A 27,173-nucleotide genomic window follows, 5' to 3' on the forward strand; every position below is an offset into this window, starting at 1 on the left:
AGGCCTCGGGAGAGGGAAAGGGCCGAGCAGCTCGGGGGCGTGGTCAGGAGGGAGGCGGGGCTAGGTTCAGGAGAGGGGCGTGGCGAGGGAAAAGGACGCCAGGGACCGGGGCGGGGTTTGGTCAACGAAAGGGGCGTGACTACAAAGAAGGCGGGGCCTGCCTTCGAAGAGGCGTGGCTAGAGGGAGCACTCCGGCTCGGCTCCGGACAGGTAACCTGTGGCCGATTAGAAAGGCGCGATGGCTTCTCCCCCTCTCTCCGTTCTCCGAGGATGCCCGGGGCGGTCCCGGGCCCAGCCTCCTTTCCAGAGGGGATTTCCACCTCCAAGGCGGCTGCTCCTCGGGAAGACCAGCAGGGGGCTCCCGGGAGAAGGGGGGCCCGGCCCGGGCCGGCCGGGGGGGCGGAGCTGCCCATGGGGAGTGAAAGTGAAAGCTCGAGCCTTCGGCGGGGATCGCGGAGACCTCGGAGCTTTCTCTGGCCCTGGGCAGCATGGCCAAGGCGTGCGAGCTGCGGCTGAGCGGGGAGGCCCGCAGACAGGTGAGGCGGCGGGGGCTGCCCCGCCGGCTGGTGGCCGTGGGGAGGGCGGGTGCACCTGTGCCGGACCGGGGCGCTGGGCGGCCTCCCTGGGCAGCCCCTTCAGGGCTTTCGCTTCTGCTTGGGGCCTTCGCGATCCTGGTCATGCCCATCCGGGGTCACTGCCAGACCTGGGGGTAGGGGTTGGCAAGGGGGCAACTTCGAGGAGGGGGGAAAAGGCTGGGCCAGGTCCCCTTAAATAGGTCGGGGATGGGTAGGAGGAAAGCCCCGGAGCCTCCACCCTGCCCCACCCCACCCTCCTTCCCACGGGAACCCTCTAAGCCCTGCTGCCTTCTCTCCACAGGTGGATGTGTTCCGGCAAAATCTCTTCCAGGAGGTGAGTCCATTTGGGTCCAGTATAAACTTGGCTCTTAGCCTCTGACGGGAGAATGGACTAGCCACTTTCCCTTGGGACCCCACCCTCAACCCTGACCTGGGGCTCGTTTTCTTTATCAACTTATCAATCTCAGCCTCTCCCCTCCAATCTGATTTCGTGACTCCAGTTTCCTCCGTTATGCCTCCAGCAGAGTGGAGTAGAAAAAGCACTGGTCTGGGAATCAGGTCTGCATGACCTTGAGCAAGCTCCTCATTTATCTGGGTTTCCATTTCCTCATTTGTGAAACATTAGATAAGATGATCTCCAAGGCCCTTTCCACCACTAAAATTCTTTGAATTTCTTATCCAGCCCTTTGGCCCTCATTCTTTGATGCTTACCCCCACCCCCCATTTCCTCCTGTGATCATGTTCTTCCTTTGCCACAGGCTGAGGAGTTCCTCTCAACCTTTCTACCACAGAAAATCATACAACTCCATCAGCTTTTGAAGGCAAGCAGTGGCTTTCTCTCTTGCTTCTATCCCTATCCAACCTTGGGTACCCTTAACCTACATTCAAGAGCTGGGGTTCACTTCCCTTATGGGGATGTGGCAGTCAAGTATCTGTGAGTTCAGAGTCAAAGGAAAGGGTGGAGTCTGAATCTTGGATAGTTTAATTGGAGGGGAAGAGGATGTATGGAGTTGGTTGGGGGTAGTAGGTAGGCTGTGTATCTTTGGGGCTTTATGCAGGCTTAAGAGGGAAGAGGCCAGACAAGAATCTAACAGTTACTTTTGGACAGGATGAGTCCTTCAATATGGTTGACCTAACCCCCCTTCGAGCACCACTGGACATCCCAATTCCAGATCCTCCGCCTAAGGATGATGAGGTGAGGTCCCTGGGAGCTGACAGATTGATATTGCAAACTCCAGAGACAATATTTCCTCCTCAGCCTCCCTCAAAATTTTCAATTCCAACGAACTTTTTTTTCCCTTCAGATGGAGACAGACAAACAAGAGAAGAAAGAAGGTGAGGAAGGAAGGCATTAGGAAGGAGGCAGATGATTGAAGGATAGCTAGAAAGGTGCCTGAAGCCTGTGACTGACACTTCATTTTTCCCTTAGTCCCCAAGTGTGGGTTCCTCCCTGGGAATGAGAAAATCCTGGAGCTACTTGCTCAAGTTAAACCAGAGGTTCGGACCCTCAAAGAGAAGTGTATTCTGGTAAGACAGAGGTCTTCAATTTTTTCCTCAGAGACCTATTTCTAAGACTTGGGGCTCTCCTATAAACCTTTTTTCCTTAAGGTTTGGCTCCTTTAAACCCTTTTCCTCCTCACTAAGTGGGCTGCCTTTATGGGCTCTAGTCCTACAGATGGTAAGATAAGCTCTTTGAGGGCAAGGATTATTCCTTATTCTTTCTGTGTGTGATAGTATAGAACATAGTGCTTTCTTCATGGAAGCATTTAATGACTGAATCAGGCAAGCAATCAATCACAGAAACTTCTCTGATGTAGGTGATCACCTGGATCCAACACCTGATCCCCAAGATTGAGGATGGCAATGATTTTGGGGTGGCCATCCAGGTAAGGGAAGGGACGGTGAGGAAGTGAGGATTACTATGGTAAAGAAATGTTTGGGAGGTAAGGGGCTAGGGCTGGGAACAAGAAGAAAGGGGAAAGCAATGTCAGGGACATGGGATGGGCCGGGGAGGTTGTGCTGTTCTCAGTCTTCCATCTCTGCATATCTTTACAGGAAAAGGTTCTGGAACGAGTGACAGCAGTAAAAACCAAAGTGGAAACCTTTCAAACAGCCATTGCCAAGTAAGCTAGGCTTGAGGAGAGGTGTGGGAAGTGGAAGGCATCACTTTGGAATTCAGAGGCTGGTCAGTCTCTCCTGCACTGGGCATTTCCCACAAAGAGAGGAGGCTTTGGGGAGGTACCCTAGGGCCATGGGTTTCCTCAGAAGTTCCCATCCCTACCATCAAACCTCTCTCTTCCTATAAGGTACTTCTCTGAACGTGGAGATGCAGTGGCCAAGGCCTCCAAGGAGACTCATGTGGTGAGTGGGCATTCCCACCTACCTCAGAGTATCATGGAAAGTCCCTCCAGCTTTTGGTTGAGAAATATGATGCTGGGAATGGATGGAAAAGAGGTGCTGGTTGTCTGATCTCCCTGAGAAATTCTGTTCAGTTTCCCTAAGTAGGGAAGGCCAAAGAAAAAGAACCCCCAGAAGGGAGTGAGGATTCCTGGATCCTAGCCCATCTACCTGATCCTGTGGAATTCTGCTTCCTGTGGCTGAGGCAGAAAGCATTCCTCCAATTTGTCCATTCCCTTCTATGAGAAAACCAGGCACATCTCATGCCCTCCCAGAGACATGACCCAACTTTACCCTTTTCACTCCCAGATGGATTATCGGGCTTTGGTGCATGAACGAGATGAGGCAATCTATAGGGAACTTCGTACCATAGTGCTGGATCTGCGTTCTTTCTATGTGAGTAGGGGTGAAGACTGGAAGAGATACAGAATGAAGATAGTTTGCAGGGAAAGGATGGCAAGGGAGGGAGGAGTTCAAAGGAGGGCAGGGAGGGAGCTGTAGCTACCACTTTGACTCATTTTTCCAGGCTGAGCTCTATCACATCATCAGCAACAACCTGGAGAAGATCACCAATCCAAAGGGTGAAGAGAAACCATCCATGTACTGAGCCCCAGGGCCATACAGCAAATAAATGATCTTAATCCTTTAACAAACTGAGCTGGTTGTTTTGTGCTTATTGTATCCATTCTGAGGAACTGTGGGAGTAGAAGAATCAGATGCTGCCTCAGGGGCACTATGACCGCACTGCTGTACGGCTGGGATTCCCCACCTTGAAGCACATGCAGTTCTGGGAAACTGCAATGGGTGCTTTCACATCCCTCCATCAGACCTCAGCATGCGGATGATAGGAGTGCATTGCTTCTACCCTGGTCCAGATCCTACACATCCCACATATTGGAGATTAGGTATCCTAGAGTCCAGGTTGGAAAGGACTGTATGTTCCCATGGCTGAGCAGAAACTCTCTATACCACATACTTGAAAAGTCATCTAAAAAATTTAAATAGTTCTCCAGGCTATACTTGAAAATCTCCAGTGAGAAGAAACCCACTGCTTTCCAAGACAGTCCTCTCCATTTTGGGACAGCTTTAAGTGTTAGGAAGTGTGTCTTGTACTTCAGTGTCTTTTCTCGTTATTAAAAAAACAATATGTTGAGATACATAGTTGGCCTGTTTATATAGGACCTATAACTTTTACTATAATTATTTTTACACCCGTAACTTTGTCAGGCTATCAGGACAAAAGCTAAAATATAACAATACCATATTAAACCACATCAGGAGCTTCTAGAACAGCCCCTACATTTCATGAGCATTCTTGAAAGAGAAATGGCCCTGGAGTCAGGAGGACCTGAGTTCAAATTCAGCCTCAGACACTAGCTGTGTGACCCTGGGCAAGTCAACCCAGATTGCCTCTCCCTTCTGCCTCCACTCCCCCCAGCTTCCAGAAAGGGCCACCTTGGTTTCACAGAAGAGCATTTTCTGGGCAAGTGACTATTTCTGAAAAATGTTCAAATATCCTTCCTGTCCAGTCTTTTCTTTATTGTTCTCCCAAGGGTATGACCCCCAGCAGGCTGTAATAATTAGAGGAAAAACATAAGTAGAAAGGATCCACTCCAACCCCATCACTTGAGAGAGGTGGAGAATGAGAACCACAGAATTTAAGTGACCTGCCTGAAGTAGCAGTAGAGATCATCTCCAAACATCTCATTTTACAGAAGAGAAAACTGAGACCCAGAGACATTCAGTGACTTGCTGAAAGGTCCTTAGGTAGCCCTGCCAGGATCCAAATTCCAAATCCAAGATCAAATAAATGCTCTAACTCCAAACCATGTTTTTTCAGTCCTCCAGGTTACCACTCTATAGTTTTGTAGCTAACAATGCCTACATGAGCGGGGTAGAAATTGTATTAGCTTTGTTGATGCCTTTTTTTAACACCACATTTACGAATGTATCCCCCTCCACCCTCCTATTCAGTAAAGAGATTTACAATCTAACAAAAATTAAGAGAAAAGAATAGTTTAATAAAACCAATGGATGTATCAGCAGGGTCTAATAGCACATGAAGCATTCTATATGCACAGTCCCCTACCTTACTAATGAGAGGATGGATTCTCTTGTCTCCTCTTAGGGGACAAGCTAATATGTATGTATTTAATTGTATTGGTATCATTGATCTTTACATCACTTTAAATTTCCCAATATCTCTTTCCTTTTCCCAGAGAGCCAACCCTTATAATACTAAGGAAAAAAAGAACATAACATGTGTGCTTTGGCCCCAATCTCTCAAGGTCAGGTGGACTATATCTTTCCTCAAGGTAACCCAAGTGGATTGAAGTAGGTTTTTCTCTACTGCCAGCTGGAACTCCAATCAACTATTTTTTCCCTATTAATCGGGTTCAGTGACTAGCAACCTCAGTCCCATTTAACCACTTAACAGTAGGTAACATTTACAAAGGAATTTACAAAGAAATAAAGATGTCGCAAGAACAAATATACATTTCCCCTAATGCCTCTCCTACGCTATCATCAGCCTCTAGGGGAATAGACTTGAAGCTTACCTCAATTACTACACAGCCTCAATCCTTCCAAGTTCATGTCCAAATGTGGCATAACTGCTAGATGAATTCTTTTGAGCTACAGTCACAAAGGTCCCTCCTGAAGATCACACCTTAGTCCCTGGGGTATAATGCTGTCCTGGTTGGGAAACTCAGCCTAGGCTTGAACTCCTGGATTCCTGCGGCTTGCTCTTTGGACCTTTGAAAATTCCCAGTTTCAGAGACTCTACTCCCCTTACCAGATGGCAGGCAGGAATCACTGGGATGACTTCAAAAGCAAATGAGGCAAAGAGGTCATAGCTGAAATGAATAGATTTTGCTGAATGCCTCTGCAGCCTAAGAGCCTTCTCTTCAACACATGGTTGATCAGAACCAGTTACAGAATGTCTACACATGCTTTGGGCAGCTAGGTGATGAAGTGAATAGACTTCTGGTCTTTGAATCAGAAGGATCTGAGTTCAAATCTGACCTCAGACTAGCTGTGTGACCCTGGGCAAGTCATGTAACCCTGTTTGCCTCAGTTTCCTCATCTGTAAAATGAGCTGGAGAGGGAAATGGCAAACCACTCCAGTATCTTTGCAAAAAACCCCTCAAACTCCAAAACCCCAAATGGGGTCTTGACTAAACACCAACGATGAAATCACACATTCCACAGTTTGTCTCTCTAAGGCATTTCTCTTATACATCACAAGTCTCCCCAAAGCAATGCACTAGTGTCTTCCACACAGAGACACCATCTGAGGCACTGCACATGTGCCACATCTCCATCACAGAAAGAAAAAAAAGTTCAGCAAAACTAACCATCTTATCAAAAATGATGATGATGATGATGATGATGACTGCCATGTGCCAAGGACTGTGCTAAGTGCTTTACAAATGTTATCTGATTTCAGCAATGTTCCATATCCTTCATGAATCCTTTCCTGCAAAGAAGTGACAGAAATATATTTTCTGAGCTTTTTGGGGCCAGGTTTGATACTTTGCCATTTCCTTATTTTTTCTTTTCTGTTTGCATTGGTGTTATTATTGTACAAATTGTATTCCTGTATTAATTTGGTAGCACTTCATATGTCTTCTTATGCCTTGCTGTATTTTTCGTATTCATTTTTCTTATGTCACTGTATATTGGTATCAAACTTTATGGACACCTATTTTGTTTTCAGTTTTTTGTTTTGTTTTTCCTATTACAAAAAGTGTTGCTATCAATATTTTGATGTACATTGGACTCTTTTTTCCCCCTATTTTTTTTTTTACCTCCTTGGAGGTAGATGAATAGTAGAGTAGTATCTTTGTGTAAAAAGATATGAACCTATCAGTTGCTTTCTTAAAATAATTCCAAATTGCTTTCTGTGAGACAGCAAAAGTTTCCACAATAAGCTATTGTTAAATTCATGAAGTCATTGAGAATAAGTTAGATAATAAGAAAGCCAGCAGACTAGAGATGGACTTAACCAATCAAAAGACAGACGGTGACCTTCAGAAAATTACAAAGTTTTTGATAAAGGAACTTGGCTAGCTGGAACTAGCCAAGAAAAATGACCTAGAGATATCTAGAAAAGACTTTTCTTTACTGTGCTTGCTTGAGGAACCTCATGCATATAAGCAGATACACTACGCATAAAATTATCCTTCCATTTTCTGATTATAGGTCCTATGTTAGAGCATGTTTGGAAGGGAGAATCCCTAAGGGGGTATTTTACAATGGGCATGTAGAGAAGAGGGTGACCTAATGGAGGATGGACCAATCCATCTCCTGGTGGGAGGATCTGTCTTGAATTAACGATATTTAGCTCATCTCACTTCTGTACTCTGTGCTCCCTCCTCCTGAAAAAGAGGGTGGGGGCCCACTTTGGCCAAAGTGTTCAATTCCTCTGAACTCTGCTGCAATAAATTTTCCTTGTTACTTTTAGTGTCTTGCGGGTTTCTAACACTTTCCCAAATGTTTGAATCACTTCACAGTTCCACCAACAGCATATTAGTGTGCCTGTCTATTCGAAATAGCTCCAAAATATTCCCATATTTTGTCATCTTGCTAATGTGTTTTTGGAGGGCCTCATTTATTTTGGTGGATGAAGGGAACTCATTTCTTGCTTTCTTTTAAAAATGTTAAGGTAACTTATGTTTACATTGCCTCGACTTCCCTCTGTAAATCTTTTCCCTCCTTCCCAGAAACCATCCCTTATAAGAAAGATTGTTTTTAAAGAGAGAGATAAAAAAGCTCAGTAAATTGATCACCAAGCTGAAAAAATCTGTTATGTTATGTTAGACCACTCCTACCCTCTGCAAAGGAGAGAAAGGAGTTAACTTTTCACATCGCTTCTTTGGGGTCAGGCATGTTCCTTACACTTTCGAAACATTTTCTGTTGTTTTGTAGTTATTGTCCTTTCCATTTACCCCATTGCAATAACTGTGCATTTCTTTCCTGGCTCTGCTTACCTCTCCTTGCGTCAGTTCTTTTAAGTCTTTCCTCGATTCTCTGTTTTTATCATCTTCGATCTTTTGCAGGGTGGAGCTGGGGGGCGGGGCAGGGATCATGTATTTTTTTTTTACAATGTAACAATGTTCCATTACATTCACTTATCACAATTTGTTTCTCCTTTCCCCTAATTAGTCAGTCAATAAGTATTAAGTGCCTGCTTTATGCCAGGCACCATGCCAAGCACCCTGCCTTCAAAGAGCCCACAATCTAATGGGGAAAGACAAGACATGAAAAGAAGCTGAAAAGGGAGATGTAGGGAAGAGGTGGGGGTAGGCCTGAAGCCAGGTCTGCCCTGGACAGATGTCTACTTTTTCCCACGGTTTTGTTTTGTTTTGCTACCACAAAAGGTGCTGCTATAACTATTTTAGTATCAGTAAAGTCCTTGGGATAGATGCCCAGCAGCGGAACGGTATAGGCATTTATTTGCGTAATTCCACAGTGCTTTCTAGAACTGGGGTTCCAAGTCACAACGCGGCTAATGTAGTTTTAAAGAGCTAGGAGATCGTGGACAAGCGAGAGGTCTGTCTCGGTGGAGTGCTGGGCGGCTCCAGGTGCCCCTCTCCAATCCTCTCCCTGACTGGTGCTGCAGGGAAGGGCCTAGGCACATGGACAGCAAGGAGCGCCCAGCCAGACCTCAGGAGGCTGAATCAACTATCCCCTCCCAGCGCACACGTTATCCTAGCGGCTCCTGCAAAGGAGCGGACCCATGAAAAGGCGAAGACAAAGTCTTCCAATCAGAACCTGGTCAAGGAACGTGCGCCCAGTGATAGGACGAATCAAAGTCGATTGGACCAACCCTGCGTCAGGAGTTGGGTGGCACCCCAAACTGGTCGGGGAGTCGGAGAAGCGGGAGGAGCTGCGGCTCGGCTGGGGCTGGACGCTCGCCGTAGCGGCCGCCCCTTAGGGGCGGGAGGGGTGTGTTCTCCGCTTCGGGAGAGGCCATTGGGGACAGCTTGGGGGGCGGGGGGGAAGGCAGCGTGACAGCTCCATCTGAGGGAGGGGGCCCGGAGCAGAATCGGCCGAGCCGGGCCCAGGCCCAATCTGGACGGCGGGAGGTGACGCTGACGGGGCCCCGGTGGCCGAGGGAGGTCCTGGCCGACTGCGTGCGTGCGGGGCGCGGGAGGAAGGGAAGGGGCAGCCAGGCAGGCGCAGGCCGGGCTGGCTCCTGGTCCCCGAGACCCCGTTTGGACCCCGGCCACAGCCCGCGGACCATGGGAGAAGTGGAGATCTCGGCCCGGGCCTACGTCAAGATGTGCCTGCACGCTGCCCGCTACCCGCACGCAGCTGTCAACGGGCTGCTGCTGGCCCCGGCGCCCCGGGCGGAGGGCTGCCTGTGCCTCAGTGACTGTGTGCCTCTCTTCCACAGCCACCTGGCCCTTTCGGTCATGCTGGAGGTCGCCCTTAACCAGGTACCCCTTGGCCCCCACCCCACTCCGCGCCTCTGGGCCTTGGCCTGGCCTCAGGCCCTGTGCCCCTTGGCATCTGTTCACTGGCAGTGCCATCTGTATAGGAACTAATGGGCCCTTTCTCGTGACAGGTGGATGTGTGGGGTGCGCAGGGCAGTTTGGTGGTAGCTGGGTACTACCACGCCAATGCCTCGCTGAATGACCAGAGGTGAGTGCGGGAGATGGCTGCTGGAAAGTGTCAGGGCATTTCTCTGTATGCGGGACCTCCTTCTCAGAAGAATGGTTTGTTGCCCCCTAATTGAAGGAAATGCTAAATTTCAGTTAGCGTTTAATGAAAATAAAAATGTATTTTTTTTCTTCCAAGTTTACAGCAGGGTGCTTGGACTCCAGGTTAAGCTCTGCTCTGAGGTAAATGTTTGCCAGGGTTAAATCCAACCAGTAATTTCCTCCTGACTGGGCTAATCTCAACTCACCTCGATAGGGGTTGAAGGACACCTGTTAGCTTTAAAGGACAGGCAAGTAGATGGCTCTGCTGCTCAGGACCCTCTAATGCCTCTTTTCCTCCTAGTCCTGGTCCCCTTGCCCTGAAAATTGCTGGACGAATTGCGGAATTTTTCCCTGGTGCAGTACTCATCATGGTAAGTCTGAGGACTGAGGGAGTTGAGGAGAAAAGGAGGGAGAAAGGGAATCCTGGAATCCTCAACAATCCTTACCTCAATTTCTCAGTTGGATAATCGGAAAATGGTGCCCCAGCCTCGAGTGCCCCCTATCATTGTCTTGGAGACTCGTGATCGACGCTGGGTCCCCAAAGACAAAAACCTGTGAGTAAAGTACCTCTATTCCTTTGCTACATACCCTTTGCTTCTAAGTCTGGACTCCTTCCCTCCAAATCCCCTTTTCCTGGAGTTCTAAGGCAGCAGAGAAATTAACTTCAATCCAGACTTCATCTCCTGGGGACATCCTAGACCTAAACTCTGTCTTTAGTCCTAGGTCTTTGTGATAAACTGAATGTTTCCTTTTTGGTGGGTTTTATTTCAGGGTAATGTGGCGGGATTGGGAAGAGTCAAGGCAGCTCCTTCGAGCACTACTTGAAGGCCGGGCCCACCAGCTTCTTGTTGACTTTGATGCCCACCTTGATGACATCCGTCGTGACTGGACCAATCAACAGCTCAATACTGAAATTTCCCAGTGGGTTGCTGCTGCCAATGGGAGTGCCTGAGTTTGTCCATAGTGGCAAGAACCTTAAATAAAAAGACTGGGGAGTGGTGTGACCAAATTTATTGGTGTTCAGAAGGCAAGGTATGGATAAGAGGGGAAGTTCTAATGGAAGCTGAACTGTGGCAAGACAGATAATCTTACTTAAGGGGTGATGGAGAAGGGAGGCAGGCTCCGTTTTTCAGTAGATCATTCCTTTTGTGTCCCCCCTGGGCTTCTTGATCTTCTCAAAGTTCTTCAGGATGATATCATATAACACAGCCTGTAGGACCCAAGTAAGAAGGGAGGGGAAGTTATTCTGAGCTCTCAGTAGAGGCTCTTTAATGGCTTCCCAATCTTACTAGAAGTTTATTTTCATTTCCTCTCTCCCACCCCTCACAGGGTATACCTCGTGAGTCATTTGTCCTGAAGCTAATGTTATTTGCCTCCATATCAACCCTCCCAACTTTGCCTCTGCTCTTCCACCAAGCAAATTCCAGGGTCTAGTTCCTTACATAAGTATTTCGGATCTCCATGACCATGAGTCTTGTCTCTCCATACTGTGCTTCATCCAGTTCATGAACCAGTTGTCGGTAGTCACCCTGTGGAGACTTCAGGGTTAGTTCTTCATACTGGCCTTATCTAATGCCCATCCTATCCTTCCTGGGGGCTTCCTTCTGAATTATGCCTCTGCCCACTCTGGACCTGCTTCCTCACTCACCACATGTGGTTGCTTTGCTGCTTTAGCCACTGCATCACCCCTTTCAGAGAAGTACCTAATGAGGAATGAGAAAAGTTATGGGGTGGGTGGGAAAGTAATGTTCCTTATGAGAGGTGAATATAGAAGACTTTAAAAAAAAGAAACCAAAATGGCAGCACCTAAAATGAGAGTGGAAAGCAAGAGCTGGAATTTGAGCCAGAAACCACTAAGACAGGGGCAAGATATACATGTGAGACTGGATCACTTACTTTGAGATCTGGGTTTGGAAGCCATCCAGCTTAGTCCTAAGTGTAGTCATCAGCTCAAATACCTTCTCCTAAGGAAAAGAAAGGTAGGAAAGAGATGAGATAAAGCATGGCTCCAAAGCAGGATCAAGGTAAGGTGTTTAGGGTGGGGCAGTATCATCACCTGGACTGCTACTCCAAAGTTGTTTCCATCCTCAATTCGGGGCACCTGTAGCTGCAGCCACATGGAAACCTGGGGAAACAAGGGCAGAGACAACTCAACTCTGTCCCCCAATCCCATTTCCTTTTCTAGATCTTCAGCTTTCTGTATCACTCCATCTCTACCATCTAAGCCTCAGGCCATATCCCCTGATATCACCTGCCACAATCCAATCTCCCTTTTTCCACTCTGATAAGGCACTGTATTCTGACTGACAGGGTACCTTACCAACTGGTAAGGCAAAGGGGAATTGTTCTGGATAAGCTGGTTCTCTAATGGACAGGCCTTCTCCAAGTCCTTCCAGAGAGCTAGGTGAGGAGTTACGGGCTTACCACATTGAGCTGTTCTTTCACATCTTTGATTTCAGGCTTCAGTCGCCCCAAAAGAGCCACAATCTTCTCATTGCAGCTTACAGGTCCACAAGGAGGACCTGAGGAAATATACCATAAGCCTAAAAGTCAAGTGGGCGAAGGCAGCTGGTCCTGGGGAGGATCTCCTGGGGATACTGTATCCATTAGGGAACCAGGACTTAAGCCCCCATCAAATGACCCCCTATTACCTTTATCTTCATCTTCCTCTTTTTTCTTTCCATCTTTCTCCTCCTTCTGCAGAAGGAGAGGAGTCACATGAAGTCAAGTCCTAAGCATTCAGATATTTCCAGCCTAGCCCCATCTTGTTCCCCCCTTACCTCTTCTTGCTTCCGACGTTCTTCCTTCTCTTTCTCTTTGGCTGGGTCAGGGATGGGGATGTCCAGGGCGGCCTTGAGGAGACTCAGATCAGCCTCATTCAGAGATGGGTCCTAAACATGGCAGAGAGAAAGGGGAGCAGTCAATGTTTTCTCTTTCAGCATTTCTTATCTTCCCACTCTCCTTCCTTTCCCATGATCATTAATATCCCTCTTCTTGACCTTTACTCTGCCTCCTCCCCAGCCCCAGTACCTTCAAGAACTCATCCAGCTCTGAAACCTTCACCGGGAAATAGGTTCCAAGTAGGATCTCTGCCTGTGTATGAGGTAGGGGGTAAGGGGTAGAGGTCAGATGTTGATTGATTGATTGACTGAACAGTTGATCAGGGCAAACTTTCAGCCAAAGAAAAGGAAGCCAAATTTGTGTGAATTGAGATTGGGGTAAAGATACGTTAGATTTGGGGTGAGGCATCCAGGAACAGAGTGAAGGTAGTGTGTAATAGTGAGGTCTTACCTGAGCACATAACTCCTTTCTGAACACATCTACCTGTGGGGATAGAAGACAGTTGTCATGTAAGGCCAACAGGCTGAGACCTGAGGAAAACTTCTTATCTCCTTGGGATTGTGGACCCAGATATTAGTGAGATTGCATCTCAAGGTATGGAACACTTCCCAGTGGGGCTGAGTTCAGGTGAAACATGGGAACAGATCCCAGGGAGGCTTAGATGGGTGGGAGGTACGGAACAGAAGTCTCCGGGGGACTGGGTTCAGGGAGACGTGGGAATTGATCCCAGTGGGCCTCCATCTGTGGGAGGTGTGGGAATAGTTTTCAGTGGTGCTGGGAGAGGTGTGGGAACAGATCCCAGTAGAGCAAGATTCTGAGATAGAGAGAGATACGGGTGTGCAGGTTTTGCCTGCTTGTCACATGCGCGAGCCAGGTGCTCTGAACCATCACCCGTCCTTTCCTCCTTTCTCTGCTTCACCTCACCCCATCAAACCAAAGCCGTTTCACCACTCCCTTCCCTCTGGCTGAAGTCCAACTCTTTTCCCACCCCAAACACCTGCCTAGTTTTTCTTTTATAGGTCCCAGTTCCCCTTTACATTTCACTGGGAGTGCTCTAGACCCTGCAAGGCTGCGGTTCCTCACTTCATGCTGGAGATTTGGGGGCAAGAGCACTTTGACTCCGAAGTACTCTCAAACCCCTTCTTGTTGAGAGGCCTAGGAGAGGAGGATGGGGGGAGGGGAATGGGCAAGGGGAAGCAAGGGGAGAATGATGGCACAAAGCTGGGTAGAGCTTCCCTCAGGACCACCCCTCCCCTCCACCCTACTCCCCATGACTTCACCCCTCCCCTCTGCTGTGCTCACCTTGGCTTGGGCTTCGGGTCTGACACTGAAGGTGGCCATGGCAGGGGGGTTAAGGGGCCAGATCGAGCAGTGAGACAGGAGCAAGGGGGAAGGGAAAGTGAAAGCAGCTTTATCTGTAGGGACCTCCCTGGGAGGGTGGAACTGAGCCGGAGGCGGGATCTGGGTTAGAAGAGGGGAGGGGAAACGAGAGGGCCTGGAGGAGATGAGGCAGGGCTCCAAAGTACAGTCCCAGGGAGTAGGGACAGAAAGCCTCTTCCAAACTCTGTATGTTTGTTTTGTCTGGTTCCAGCCCCTCATGACATGCTCAGACTTTGTCTCCAAGTACCTCTTGACCCAAAGGGATGAGCTCTCTCTCCTCCCAGCTCCCCAAGGCTACCGTTCATCCCTTCTCAATCTGTCTTCCTCTCTGTAGTGTCACATGGGCTCACACAATTGTACAGACCAGGTGGGAAGGACATGTTTCCATCTGTCTACATATGTGTGTATGTCCTCTTGGTGGAATTGTTCATGGAGGGTGCTGGGAATAAAAGGTATCAGAGGAGAACTGAGGAAGGGGTGTGGGATCGTGGGATGGTAGGCTGTGGCATCCTCCTTTTCTTGGAGACGCCCCCCAATCCTGCCCTAGGCTATGTTAGGGATCAACTTGGAATGTAGGAAAGGCATTTTCGGGTCGTTCCCATTCTGTAGTGCTTTTAACCTCCAATATTCAACTGAGGTACCACCCACTATTCACCTCAAATAAAGAGAAGAGCCGGCTCCTGGCTTTGATTGGCCTTTATTTCCATCAATCACGTTTAAGTCTGGATTGGGGGCGCTGGGGGTGGATGAAGAGCCCATGGCCGGGACTTCCTGGTGACCAGGGTTGATGGTACCAGCTGCCATAGGTGAGGTACCAGGCGAAGGTACCCACAGCAGCACCTACCACCTTGTGGGTATATTGGTGGAAGTAAATGACAGTGCAGAGCAGCAGGAAGTTCCAGAGGCCCAGCAGCAGCACGTTGAGAAGGAAGACGAGTCGCAGAGGGGCACCAGCAGGCAGCCCATGCGCCAGGTACCGAGCAAAGACTGCGGTTTCCTCAGCCATGAGCAAGCAGCAGAAGGTGAGCAGGAAGGTATGAGAGGAGACAGTGTAGCCCCTCCACTGGTGGCCAGCTGCCAGGCAGCTGCGACGGTCAGGCAGCTCGTGGAGCAGCAGCCCCTGGGGCAGAGGCTCAAAACAGGAGCCCGTCAGGTCCTCAATGAGCAGGAAAGCACGGCCAGCCCCTCGCCATACTGCTGCCCCTACCACCAGCCGGCTTAAGTGCCGAGCTGTCACTGCCACTCGCCGCGTGGCCAGGAACACGACAAGTAGTACAAAACCTCCCAGGAAGGTGCAGGTCCAGCCCCAGGCAGAGTTCACAAACTTGCTGTGGGTTAGAAGAGGGGGAGGGGAGGAAAGGCTGTGGTGAAGAAACACTCCTTTTTGGATCCCAGGTTCTTCTGGATTTCTCAGCCTTTCAGGAATCCCATTTCTCCTCCCCCTGGACCTTTGCCACCTTCCTCTGCCTTCTGACCCCATCTCATCTCTGCACCCATTCATACTACCCCGGGCCAAATCACTAACTCTCTCCATTTCCCCTGTTCTTTGCCCCCTCTTTATCATCTCCAGCCCTCTACTCCCCTACCCCCTAATCCCCTAAAAGACTTCTCAGTCTCAGAGCACGTCCTACCTTTTAAATCCTCCCTTTGCACCCCCATAGTTCCCCCCACACTTGACCTTCTCCTCCACCTCCTGGCCTATTTTTAGTGCTCAGACTGGCAGTAGGACAAGAGCCCAAAGGAGGGGGGAGCTTAGAACCCAGAGTGGATGGAACTAGCATTAAAGGGCCTGACCAGAGGGACTTACATGTTGAAGAAGTTGCCGTGGCTGGCAAAGATGGTGCGGGGGTTGACATGGAACTGTAGCAGGGGTCCGAAGATGACGACGGCAGCTAACCAGGCATGGTAAAGGCGCCGGAGGCAGGGGCTCCCCAGGAGTCGGGCAGCCTGCTCACTTCCAAAGTACAAGAGGGCTGATGCCAGCCAGAGCAGTACCCTCAGCAACCAGCCCAGCACCACTCGAAGCCGGGCCCCCAATCCTGTCCCTGCCCCCACCCCTAACCCCCGCTCCATGTTCCCTCCCCTCTGACTGCTTGCTCTGCTGGGCAGCTGAGGAGGGGCTTGTAGGGCCCCCTAGGCAAGGACGGGCAGTGACAGGTGCTGGAGATACAGGGCAGAGCTCGACTGGCAGCTGGTGAGGGAGAGGGGCGGGGGGCAGCGAGGGGCTGTGGCTAACGCTGCTGCGTCAGCAAGAGCAGTCTGTGTGTCCTTCCACAACGTCCATGCCCTTGTGTCCTCAGTTTTCCTTGTTTCAATTTGTGGGTTAGTGCCTCCATGGTTATATCCTCTGAACTTTTCAGCCAACACACCTACTTCACTGTCCATTTTTAAAAGGGAGGAGGGGTGCTCAGGGGAAGCAGCTTATCAACTTTTCAAGTTTAAAGACATGTATGGCCATCCTCACATGAAACTTTCCCTATCTGGTGCAGGAATTTTCCAAAGTAGGTGGAGCAAGGCAAGGACCCATTCCAATATACCCTCGACTTGGGCCTTGGAGTGGCTCTGGGGGTCCACGCTGCTGTAGAGTTGTAGGCCTGGCCTGGTTCACAGTCAGGTCCAGGCTGGAGTCCTTGGAAGTTGGGAAGGGGGAGCAGAGCAGTCCTGCATAGCATCTTCCAACCTCAAATTTGCATCCTGTACTAATAATTGGGCTGGAGCAGGTCACTACAACTGGAGTCCTTGGACATGCTCCACCTTACCTCACTAGACTAACCGGGAGGAACCTTTTCCTGGTTTTGTTACTCTACACATTTTTGAAAGGTTTTTGTTATTTCCCCCTCTTCCTAAATATCTGGCATGATTTTGGTCCATACCAGGAGGCAATATGGCAAGAGTTGAAAGACTATGGTCCTCCCTCTGTTTTGCCATTACCAAACTGCACAACCTTGGGTAAGTCAACCAATCTCTCTTTGACATGACACACTTTCTCAGAGGGTGACTTTAGATTAGCTGGTCCTCTAACATCCTTCCCAACTCTCAGGTTTTATCTATCTAAGTAAGATGCACTGTCATCTGTCTGTGAAGTGGTCATCACACTGAACTACTTTTTCCTTTGAAAGGAGACTTGAATCTGGTATACTAGGGGGTCCATGTTTACTCCCTTCCAAATTCTACCTTTATTTGCTGGGGAAAATACATGTTTTAGGTTCCTGGAGTGGGTAAATGACTAAACTCCAAGCGAATTCCTTATTTTTAGTGGGGGATTATCGTTCGTCTTCTTAAGAGAAAGTAGAAAGCACATGTCTTTGAGGTGTATTTTCAACCCAAAGGAGCATGTCCTAGCTTTTAGGTTCCTGTACATTGTGTTATGCATTTCAGCCCCAGTTGTGGAGTTGGAGAGGTTTATGTAGAGCCTTAGTATACAAGGAACCAGACTGAGTCAGATTTCTGAGGAAACTTTATTGAGGGCGCTAAAGCAAGTGTAAGACAGGAAGGACCCCCACCTCAACCTGCTGAGTTCCTCTACCCATCTGCCCTGAGAGGACACAAGCTGAAGAGTCAGTTCCACAAGGATTAAGATGGGGGCATTAGGACTTCCTACACTGTAGCACCTCCTACTCCAAAGACACAAGGGAGAGCAGATTCCCAGCCTGAGGGAATAGCTTTACTTCTTGACTAAGAAGGAATGACATTCTGGTCATCATGAAAAAAGGAGAGCTGTGGTGGGGAAACCCACCTTCTGAATGGCTAGTCTGACCTTCAACTTGAAGGTCCATGCTACTGGGCCAGGCAATGGTAATCAGATTCTGATTGGCCAACCCATTTAGACCGAGCCCAGGAACACTAGTCTACAGACCAACTCTCAGAATCCAAACATGATTATAAAAAATAAGCATTCTCTGCCTGGCTAGGACCATACCTAAATAACTACCTGGGGGTGACCTCTTTATTTTCCAGAGTTGTCTGTCCTGCCTGCCCTCCAGGTGGGGATGGAGGCTGGGCAACAGCACTAGATTAAAAACACAACCCAGCCTCAAGGGGCAGGATACCCCCACCCAGAGCACAGTTAGGGTGGAAAAGCTAGGGTTTCTGCTCCTTGCTCCCTAACCCTATTAGCTCTTCCACATATCTCCCTGAAGAGAGAGAGAAAAGATTAGGTGATTCCCCGTGGGGGCTGCACAGATCAGTCCATACTGACAGGAAAGAATTACTGGGAGGTGGAATAGGCTCCATAGGCTCTGTATGGCGGAGTGGCAGTAGGACAGTCCTGGGAATCCAGCAGGTCCTCCCTGAAGTATTCAAGTGGACGGTACTGCCAGAGGCGCAGGTTCCCATCCCACTACAAGGGCAAAGAGGAGGTTGTTAGAGGAGGACCCTCTGAAGCCTTGAGCCTACATGAATCACTCAAACCCTCACAGAACCATTCAATTCCTGTTCCCTTCCCTGATTCTGCCAATCTCACCGAACTGCTGACAATCTTTTGCTCAAAGGGATGCCAACTGACGTCCCGTACACAGGCCTTGTGGCTGGACAGCTTCTTCACAATCTGGCCACTGAGGAGGTCATATACTACACAGGAAAGGAAAGAATGAGAAAGGCCACTAAGGTATCATCCATCTACATTTTATTCTCTAGCAAGGGTCCCTTATGGCAGTCTAGTGAAGCCTGTGGACTCCATCTCAGAATAAGTTTTTAAATAATAAATTACATGGATTACAAGAGAAATCAATTGTCCTGAAAAAGTTATTAAAAAAGAAGCTCACAGACTACAGGTTTAGAATCCCTGCTTTATGGGAAGCTCTTACCAGCTTAGCCTATTAGCCACTTGCTCTGGACATTTTTCTTGTGAAGCAAAACCTCTTATAGCATACAAGGGTTCTTTTAAAGTCTCTTTTCCTTTAAAACCTTAAGTATACCCTACACAGAAAAGATATTCTCGTGACAGAATGGGCAACTTCAGACTTTAGCTCCATTTTGCCTGGCCTATAGCTCAGAAAATGTAACCTGCTTTTAGGAGCAGTATCTTAAAAAGCTGTAAGCTAGACAAGTTCCTGGAGACCAGCCAATCTTCCTTCATTGTCCATGTCTACGTCTATATCTAATGTGGTTCCTCATCCCTTCCCCTCTGCCAGGTTTTCCTACGAACGAGTACTTGTGTTTCACTTTCAGTAGACATCTTTTTGTCTTTGTGTCTCTGTACCTGTGCATTATGGATTTGTCTCACCCTCTGACTTACTCTATTTCTGCCTCAATCTTTTCTTTCCATAAACCAGCGTAGAGAAGCCTTTCATCTCCTTCTTTCCCTCCATCTTCTGTCTACGCTCATTAACAAGCCAAAATGTGAAACTGAAGACTAGTTTTCACTGTTTCTTGTCTTATAGGCTCTGTTTTTAGTTACAAAATTAACTCAGTGGAACATTTTATAGTTTTCTCTTCATCTCTCACCCTCTGCCCCCCAAACCCAACAACCCAACTATATTAAGTTACTTCTTACATAATCCAATTTTTTTTTCTCCTGGGACTTGGCCTCCTGTGGAAAAAATGGTATCCCACCTTGTGGGATACCTGTGGTGATACTTACTAACGACCTTGCCAGTGGAGCAACCACTGTAGATGTAGCGTTGGCCAGTGCTGTGGGCAGGGGAGAATCGGCAGCGGATAAGGGTGTGGAGCACACCATGACCCCGGTATGTCATCACGGAGCTGTCCCCAGGGAGCTTCAGCTTCTGCCAGGCTATATGGAGACAAGGGGAAGGGGTTAGTGGGCTCTTCTGAGGAGCAGCCAAGCTCCTGCATGACTGAGAAACCTCCTGGTAGAAGATGTGAACAGAACAGTGGAGTCACTAAACTGTGCCCTCTTTGACTCAGAAGTATTGGGCATAAACTGCAAAGTGGTTAAACAGAACCAAAGGACACATATTTATGCCAGAACTTTTTATAAAAGCAAAGAACTGGGAGCAAGATAAGTATCTATTGAATATGTGGCATATGAAAGTAATGGAAAATTATTGTGATATAAGAAATTATAAATATGAGGAATTCAGAGAAAACTGAGAAGACTTGTATGGACTGACAAAAAGTTAAGTAAAACTAGAAAGACAATTTATATCTTGATCAAAACAATACAAAGGAAAACAACTCTGAGTGACATTCTTGCCCCTTCTGACATCAGAATTCTGATCGATGGGCTCACCAAGCTTGACTTCAAGACCATGAATGATGAGATATACCTCATTTCTTCTTGGCACAAAGAGTGGTGGTGACTACAGGTTAGGAATGAGGCACATGGTGCCAAATATGGACAATACATTGGTTTTACTTAATTGTACTTTTGTTGTGGGGGAGGGGCGGAGGTTGGCCTTGGAGGGTAAGATGCCAAATGTCCTTGGGAAGCAACATAAACAAGATCAATAGAACCCTTTAAAAATGATGCCAAAATCAACTCTTTAAAAATGATGCCAAAATCAACTCCACCTTTTTTAGGCACCTGCTGCCAACGGTAATCCCAGTACTCTTGAATGGCTGCCTGCCGCGAGGCTTCCATGCCCTCCCGACCCGAAAAGCGCCGGATATCCCACAGCTTTATGGTCTGATCTTTGGAGTTGGTGATGAGGTACCGGGCATCACCCTGTGAACCCATGACCACAAATCAATACAATCAACGCAACATTTAACACAATCATTGCAGTCTTGGGTCTTGCCTTATTTTTCCGGTCAATTGACAAAAGCTATGTCCCTCTGAGACTGCTCCCTATTCTCACTGAATCAAATTCATTTTCTGGTATTTCCCTCAGACCCTACCTCTTAGCCAGGTGTTTCAACTTTCTCAGGCACCGGCTAAGTCAACCTACTGATGGTGGCTTGGGGACCTGATCTAGTATAGGGAACCCTAATCCTTGGGGACCAGTAAGCAGAAGCAGGTCTTATGCCCTGGGGTTTAACTTCTTTCCCTCTGTTCACCTTGCTGTCAATGAAAGTGATGCCATCTCGGTGCCCAGCCAGTGCACCCACAGGCTTGGGATCATCCTCACGCATGGTGCGCCTGTCCCAAACTTTGCAAATGGCATCATCCCCCCCAGAGAACAGGATATGGGAGCTTGTATCAGCAAAAGCCACTGCATTTACATCGTTATCATGGGATTCCATCTAGAGAAGGGAAAAGACAGATATTTGAATATTCTAGCCAAAAGGAGATGGAAAACATGACGTTTAGTTCTCAGGAATAGTACCTGCAACACGCGGCGGTTCTGTTCTCGATCAAAGATGTAGAGGCATCCGTTATTGGCACTGAAAGAAAGTGGTGTGGGCTGGGTAACAACTGAGTCAGTATTCAAGAAGTAACTTCTTTGAAGTCTCTGGGGAGAACTTGTGAAGATTTTATGTTTAGGGCCAGGTCCCTAATTTCACACAATTCAACTACTATACAATGGAGAAAAGCTGGTTCAAAGCTGAGAAGAAATTTAAGGTCTCAAATTCCACAATGAGAAGGGACTAGGAAAGAAATGGGAAAAATTCACCTGAGAGTAAGCCTGGTTGAGGACCTATGAGATGACTGCCTAGGGGTGTCAGAATGTAGGCCTTCTCAAAACCAGGCCTAACCTCCAGATTAGAACTTTTTAATTAACTGTGGAGAAATACCAAAATACTCACCCTCCCAGCACCTCTCGCCCATCTGAGGACACAGCAATGGAGAAGACGATGAAACTGTGTTGATCTGGCCTAAAAGAGAGTGAAGAATTTGTTAGACAGGAAGACTTCCCGTTGAGTCTCTATTAAAGAAAGCCATACACCCCATTTCTGGAGGGAAACTGAACAGGGTCCTGCTTACATGTGTCAGAATGAAGGGATGTCTCAGAGAACTTGGAACTTCTGCTGTATCCATCTACTGCATTCTATTCCTCCCAATGAGAAATGATATGTAGCTCCCACCCAAGGGCTCTCCCACTCAGAGAAGCAGATAGTCCCTGCATTCTGCCCTCTCAGCGTGTGCCTCAGTTTCAGAGAAATTCATTATGGAAGGCCTTCCCTAAGTTTCTGGTGGGTCTAGCTGAAGAGGGAAGCCAGTACCTCAGATCCAGGGCAGTGTGTGTGTCTCCCTCCCCGTAGATGTTGCAGATATGAACTAAGAAGCAAGAGAGACAAGAGTCACTCGAAGTTTGGGGATAGGGCCTGTGTAGCTTCAGAGGGCAGAGTAAGATTCAACAGGTAGAAGTTTTAGAAGAAGCAGGTTTTAGCTCAATATAAGAAAGGGCTTTCTAATCAATTCTGGCTATCCAAAAATGAAAGGGAATGCTTTGTAAAAGTAATGAGTTCCCTCTCATTAGACATGTTCAAGCAGATGCATCTGTTAGGGATGTTACAAGGAAGATTTCTTCATAGGTCTGTTATGACATATAAAGTCTCTTTCAAGTCTAAGACTTTATAAATGAAGTTAGAAGACCAAAGGAGAGAGAAGGCACAAAAAGCGATCTCCATGCCAATGGCGGAGGGGTGAAAGCTCATTCTGAGAGTGTGGGCTTCCTGTAATGGAGCCTAAGGACCTAGCTCAGAGGAGAGATCCTGGGAGATGGAGGTTAAAGGGTCCAAAATGGAAAGATGAAAGGGCTGGTGGGTATACTCACTATAATCAGACCAGCTGGAATAGAGGAAGTGGTTCCCATCAGGCGTAAAGGCTACATCTAGAACACTCCAACCTACATCCCGGGCCTTGATGCTCTTGAACTTATGGAAGCAGCCATAGCGGCAGTCATACAGTCGAATTGTCTGGTCTGAGAATTGGGAATAGATAGGTTTCAGGAAACTTTCTCTTTTCACCCTTGGCCACCTACTACAGCTATGAGATCTTCCTTCTGATGCAGGGTATTCAGAATTACATCCTGCTGACATCTCCCAACCAGAAGGCATCTTGGAACAGAGGCTTCCCCAATCTATGGGCTGATGGGAAATTGTTCTCTGTGCTGGGGTTGGGTTCGTGGTTCCCCATTCAAGGGAGTGGTCACTGGGTCTAGGTACCTTGGCAAGCGGACATGAAAATCTGACCATCCTTGCTGTACACGCCACAGAAAGCCTTATGGAAATAGGAGTCAGTGAAGCTCAAGTAATTGGGCAAGAAACTGAGAAAAAGGAGAAAAATAACAGTAAGAGGACATCAAGGTAAGGAGGTATTGGTGTCAACAGCACCCCAGATACACCAGTACATGAGGTCCCTCTTCCCTTTGCTCAGAATTTTTTTCCTTATCCATACTACCAAGTTTTAATAAAAAAAATTATATTCCTTACTCAACAGCGGTTAACTTTCTCATTTCCTCCAATAGCAGTAACTCTTACCCTTCCTTCCCAACTTTAACAACTCCAACTTTCCCTATTAATATGTCCACTTCTAATTTTATGGTATGGTCCCATCTACTTGTCCTCTGGACCTTCCTCAAATCTGGTCCCACTAAATTCAAAATGAGAGTACCCTGGTCCCAAACTTACTGAGACACTACACGGGATCGCTCCCCAGGAGAAAAGCTGCCATGATGGCAGAGGCCACGTTCTCTCTGCAGGGAAGAGACAAGAGAGTAAGGCCACCATACACGAGGTACTTCTGCTGCCAGCTTCAAACTCTTTTCTCTAGAGTTCACCTCATTCCAGGTGTAGTTGGCAGAACTTCTGACTGCCCTTCTGTACCCCCCAAATAGCTAACACATTTACAGAACTCTAACATTTGCCAAGTGCGTTCTATACACCAGCTGATCAAGCCTTGAAACTTTGTGAGGCAGGTGCTATCCACATTTTCCAGATGAGGAAACTGAGGATGAGAGGGTAAGTGACTTGCTCAGAGTCAAACAGCTGGCAAATGTTTGAGACAAGGTTCCAACTCAGGTCTTTCTGACTCTAAATCAGTTCTTTATCCACAAAGTGCCTAGCTCAGTGCAGGTAAGGGAGCCTACCTGGTGCAGCATTCGAGGAAAGCTCTGCTCCTGCACTATCCTACTGGATCCCAGCTGCCCTGTGGCCAGCTCTACTTGCGTCTTGATCTCATTGCACTCCAGCTCTCGGGTGTCTGGGTTTGAATCCACTGTAAGAAGAAGCAGCAACCCTGCCTCAGCCTTTCAGTCACAGAAGACAGACGTCAATGAGGATGAATGGCCAGGAAGGTGACCAGCGTAAAGGAGGATGGAAGGAGGTATGAGGTTCAAAGGACTCTTCATCTCATTAACTGATCTCTCTCCCCACCTCCTGCGGAGCCAGACTTTGGGCCGACTGATGCCTACGATGCTGGAAGCCAAGCACCCTTTCCTCTTACCAGGTGGGTTGTATCTGTCACCAAGACGACCCTCCCAGGGGCTGTCATTGTCATCATCTGAGTCAGAGAGCGTATGGATGAGCTGCAGGCTGGTGGCACCACCTCCCTGTACCAGTCTCACCTGGCCCCTGTGGAGAGACCTCATGGCAGGGGGTGATCCCTCAATACTAAGCCACTTCACCTCAGAGAGGGAATCTCGGGTGCCCTTCTGTTAGCGGGGGCCCCAAGAGGACGAGCTTTGGGCATCATCAGGCTGCAGAAGCCCGCTCTCGGGAGGTATCTCAGCAGACTTCTGGCAACCTCAGCCGAGATTCCAGAGCCAAAGTCAGCAGCGGAATGCCTGACCACCAGAAGAGTTCTGCCTGTACAAACAACTGCGGAGGGATCTTCCAGCTCAAGTCCACGGTCGCGGCCGACACGACCTCGCGGAGCCCCGCCCCCTTCCCTTCCCCTTTGTTTACTTACTTGGCAAGTCGGGCACCTCACTACCACAGTGGGCATGTCACTGTGCCCCCTTCCCCACGCACAGCGCCGCCCTCTCTTGGGGAAGGGCCCCGAGGCCGGCAGGGCTCCGCGCGGATGGCGGGGCTGGGGGCCCACGTGGGGGCCCACGCACGGCGCAGAGCCAGTTACCTGGGGAGGAAATAGGCCAGATCCACATCGTCATCTTCCTCGCTGTACCGAGGCTCATATCTCCCGTACGGCGAGGCCTCCGAGGCGCTGCTGTTGCCCGGCGAGTCCATCTCCCGGTCACTGCATCCTCCAGCCCTCCGCCGGGGCCTCTTCACAGCAGGGGGCCCTTCCCCTCCGCCAGTGACAGCTCCCAGGGCTCCAGGGAGGCCGACGGAGCTGCAGCCTGCGGAAAGGGGCGGGGAGGGCGGCGATCACTCTCCAACGCCAGGAGTCGCAGCCCTCGCCGGGAGATTCCTTAGGTTCACCTCCGAGCTCACCTAGCCGAGCTCCAGGGGGAAGGGAAGGGAGGAGGAGGGGGAGATCCCCGGGAGGCCGCCAATCAGAGCTCTCCTGGAGGAAAGCAGCCTGCCCACCAATCAGAGAGCGGGCCTGCTACAGCCGGCGGAGGCGAGAGCCAATGAGGTTAGAATCCGGCTTCGCAGCCCTCCCCCTCCCCTCTGACCGCCCTCCCCCTCCCGCTCAGGGCCACGTGGTATGTCCGGGGTGTGTACGCGGGGTTGGGGGGGGAGGTTAGGGTTCCTCCCACCCAAGAGAGGGGTTAATGCCTGGCCCGCGACTCTTCACTCACCAAGGGCAGCACATAAAACCTAGGCGAGAGGGCGGCACGTGAGGCCCGGCTTATATTTATCCACGGCGTTTCTCCTAACGGCTCTAACAGATTTGTGCGGCTTCGTCACGCAGCGCTCCGATTCCCGGGCTCGCCTCCCGCTTGCGTCACGCGATCGGCCAATTGGCCCCGCCCACCCGAGTGCGCTCGCCGGATGGCGGGTCCGAGTGATTGACGAGTGGGCGGGACTAAGTGAGCTTGTTGTGGAGGGGAGGAGGGGAGGACAGCGGGTGAAAGGGCGGGGCGAGGCTGGAGGGGACGGGGAAACCTTGTTGACTTTTGTTTCCGAGGGCTGGGATAGGTAGGGAACGCGGAGGGTAGGCGCGGCCGCGGATTCTTCTGGGGTGGTGCTGATTGGCGGAGAAAGGGAGAGGCGGGATATGCTAATACCTAGTCGCGGATTTGCTAGCCAGGCGCCTGGGGGCTGGCCTTCGCCGAGCACCAGCGGCATCATTTGAAGTCGGTCCCTAAAGCTGCCAGTTCCCCGGGATCCACACTTTTTAGACGGTCTCAGAGCCGCCCTTTCCAGCACGTTGCCCTCCCGGGCCTGCGCGCGGGGCCCAGGGGCTTTTGTGCCTTTAGTAGCCGCCCAACGGTGTGGGCCGGCAGCGTGGAGCTCCGCGAGCCTGCCTTCTAGGCCGGAGCCTGGCAGCCGGCCTGCCCTACCCACCCCGTGGCCCATTCTCACCACACTCCCAGGACAGGCACCCCTAAATCTGTGTGCTGGGGCTCAGACGGACCCGCCCTAAAGATGTCCGCCCCGCCCCTCCCCCTCCGCCCCGGGCCCTGGGGAACGCTCTGGACCTTGGCGTTGCTCTGGGGGGAGGCCCTCCCCCACCCCTCCCGCACCCCTCCCGGGGTGTTTGTGGACCTTCTCTGCCGGGGTGCGTGCAGGGTCCAAGGTCGTGCCCCTCTTCCCTCCCCACCCCGACCAGGTACCCGGCCCCCCTCCTTGGCTCCGGGTTGATGTGTAACTAATTAGGGTCGAGTCCAAGGCCGAGGGCCAAAGTCCCTTTGTTGTGCTGAGCCAGCGCGGCCCTTCCTCCGAGCCGGTGCACCGCGCGGGCCCCGCCTCCAAGCCCCCCTGCTGGTGCACCCCCCCCCCCCTGCTGGTGCACCGCGCGGGCCCCGCCTCCAAGCCCCCCTGCTGGTGCACCCCCCCCCCCCTGCTGGTGCACCGCGCGGGCCCCGCCTCCAAGCCCCCCTGCTGGTGCACCCCCCCCCCCCCCCCTGCTGGTGCACCGCGCGGGCCCCGCCTCTATCGGGTGATCTGGGTGGATAGCGCCCTAAAAGTGGAGCGGTGGAAGGGAGCCTCTCGGTGCCGCCCCCGCCGCCCCTGCCCGAAGACCTCCGGGGACGGAGAGCCCAGCCCCTTCGAGTGTGCCTGGCCCCGCTCTCCATCGAGCCTCCGAATCTTTGCCTCCCATGGCGCCGCCTCCTGCCTTCCAGAGCTGGACGCTAGGAGAGGCATCCACCCACTCCACAGACAGCTTTTATCCCCCTCCCTCCTCTCCTTTTTAACTGGGATCGTTTTACTTGTGCCCGTTTCGGACCTAGCTTAGCCACGTAGGTTGTATAGCATGAACCTGGTGTCTGTAGCAGGCACACGCTAATCGGGTACAGCGCTGTGTGGCAGGCGCTGGCGAAGCTTTCTTTATAAATAGTTTGTCCTTGCCCCTCGG

At 49.9% G+C, this 27,173-nt stretch overlaps 5 protein-coding genes across 7 annotated transcripts; 2 read left to right on the top strand and 3 right to left on the bottom strand.

The window, feature by feature from the left end:
• The first annotated feature begins 175 nt into the window (after positions 1–175).
• PSME2 (proteasome activator subunit 2) lies at positions 176–3,629 on the top strand. The gene is made up of 11 exons (XM_072623460.1): positions 176–536; positions 877–909; positions 1,334–1,396; positions 1,684–1,770; positions 1,880–1,910; positions 2,005–2,102; positions 2,393–2,461; positions 2,631–2,698; positions 2,882–2,936; positions 3,282–3,368; positions 3,499–3,629. Exons 1-11 carry the CDS (start codon positions 489–491, stop codon positions 3,577–3,579), a joined length of 720 nt encoding a protein of 239 aa, XP_072479561.1. The 5' UTR covers positions 176–488; the 3' UTR covers positions 3,580–3,629.
• A 5,302-nt stretch (positions 3,630–8,931) lies between these two features.
• On the top strand, positions 8,932–10,688 carry EMC9 (ER membrane protein complex subunit 9). The gene is made up of 5 exons (XM_072623138.1): positions 8,932–9,415; positions 9,544–9,620; positions 9,981–10,050; positions 10,139–10,233; positions 10,451–10,688. The coding sequence occupies exons 1-5, from the start codon at positions 9,218–9,220 to the stop codon at positions 10,629–10,631; spliced, it is 621 nt and encodes a 206-aa protein (XP_072479239.1). The 5' UTR covers positions 8,932–9,217; the 3' UTR covers positions 10,632–10,688.
• Positions 10,676–14,068, bottom strand: PSME1 (proteasome activator subunit 1). The gene is made up of 11 exons (XM_072623135.1): positions 13,823–14,068; positions 12,971–13,003; positions 12,710–12,772; positions 12,460–12,570; positions 12,331–12,376; positions 12,104–12,201; positions 11,736–11,804; positions 11,576–11,643; positions 11,328–11,382; positions 11,122–11,208; positions 10,676–10,889 (listed from the first exon to the last, which is right to left on the bottom strand). The coding sequence occupies exons 1-11, from the start codon at positions 13,859–13,861 to the stop codon at positions 10,809–10,811; spliced, it is 750 nt and encodes a 249-aa protein (XP_072479236.1). The 5' UTR covers positions 13,862–14,068; the 3' UTR covers positions 10,676–10,808.
• A 513-nt stretch (positions 14,069–14,581) lies between these two features.
• FITM1 (fat storage inducing transmembrane protein 1) lies at positions 14,582–16,112 on the bottom strand. Its single transcript, XM_072623136.1, has 2 exons — positions 15,708–16,112; positions 14,582–15,228 (listed from the first exon to the last, which is right to left on the bottom strand). Exons 1-2 carry the CDS (start codon positions 15,971–15,973, stop codon positions 14,607–14,609), a joined length of 888 nt encoding a protein of 295 aa, XP_072479237.1. The 5' UTR covers positions 15,974–16,112; the 3' UTR covers positions 14,582–14,606.
• Positions 16,113–17,339: 1,227 nt separating this feature from the next.
• On the bottom strand, positions 17,340–25,622 carry DCAF11 (DDB1 and CUL4 associated factor 11). 3 transcript variants are annotated; one of them, XM_072623132.1, is made up of 15 exons: positions 25,453–25,622; positions 24,825–25,047; positions 24,192–24,319; positions 23,836–23,963; positions 23,378–23,442; positions 22,913–23,013; positions 22,522–22,668; positions 21,968–22,022; positions 21,551–21,619; positions 21,130–21,187; positions 20,861–21,046; positions 20,375–20,528; positions 19,482–19,634; positions 18,363–18,469; positions 17,340–18,239 (listed from the first exon to the last, which is right to left on the bottom strand). In XM_072623132.1, exons 2-15 carry the CDS (start codon positions 24,932–24,934, stop codon positions 18,108–18,110), a joined length of 1,593 nt encoding a protein of 530 aa, XP_072479233.1. In that variant the 5' UTR covers positions 24,935–25,047; positions 25,453–25,622; the 3' UTR covers positions 17,340–18,107. The 3 variants fall into 3 exon arrangements, with proteins under 3 accessions (XP_072479233.1, XP_072479235.1, XP_072479234.1); XM_072623134.1 differs by lacking the exon at positions 24,192–24,319; XM_072623133.1 differs by lacking the exons at positions 24,192–24,319; positions 25,453–25,622 and having other exon boundaries at positions 24,825–25,182.
• Between the last annotated feature and the right edge of the window lie 1,551 nt (positions 25,623–27,173).

Source organism: Notamacropus eugenii, chromosome 7, assembly GCF_028372415.1.
Source record: "Notamacropus eugenii isolate mMacEug1 chromosome 7, mMacEug1.pri_v2, whole genome shotgun sequence".
NCBI classification, from domain to species: Eukaryota; Metazoa; Chordata; class Mammalia; order Diprotodontia; family Macropodidae; genus Notamacropus; species Notamacropus eugenii.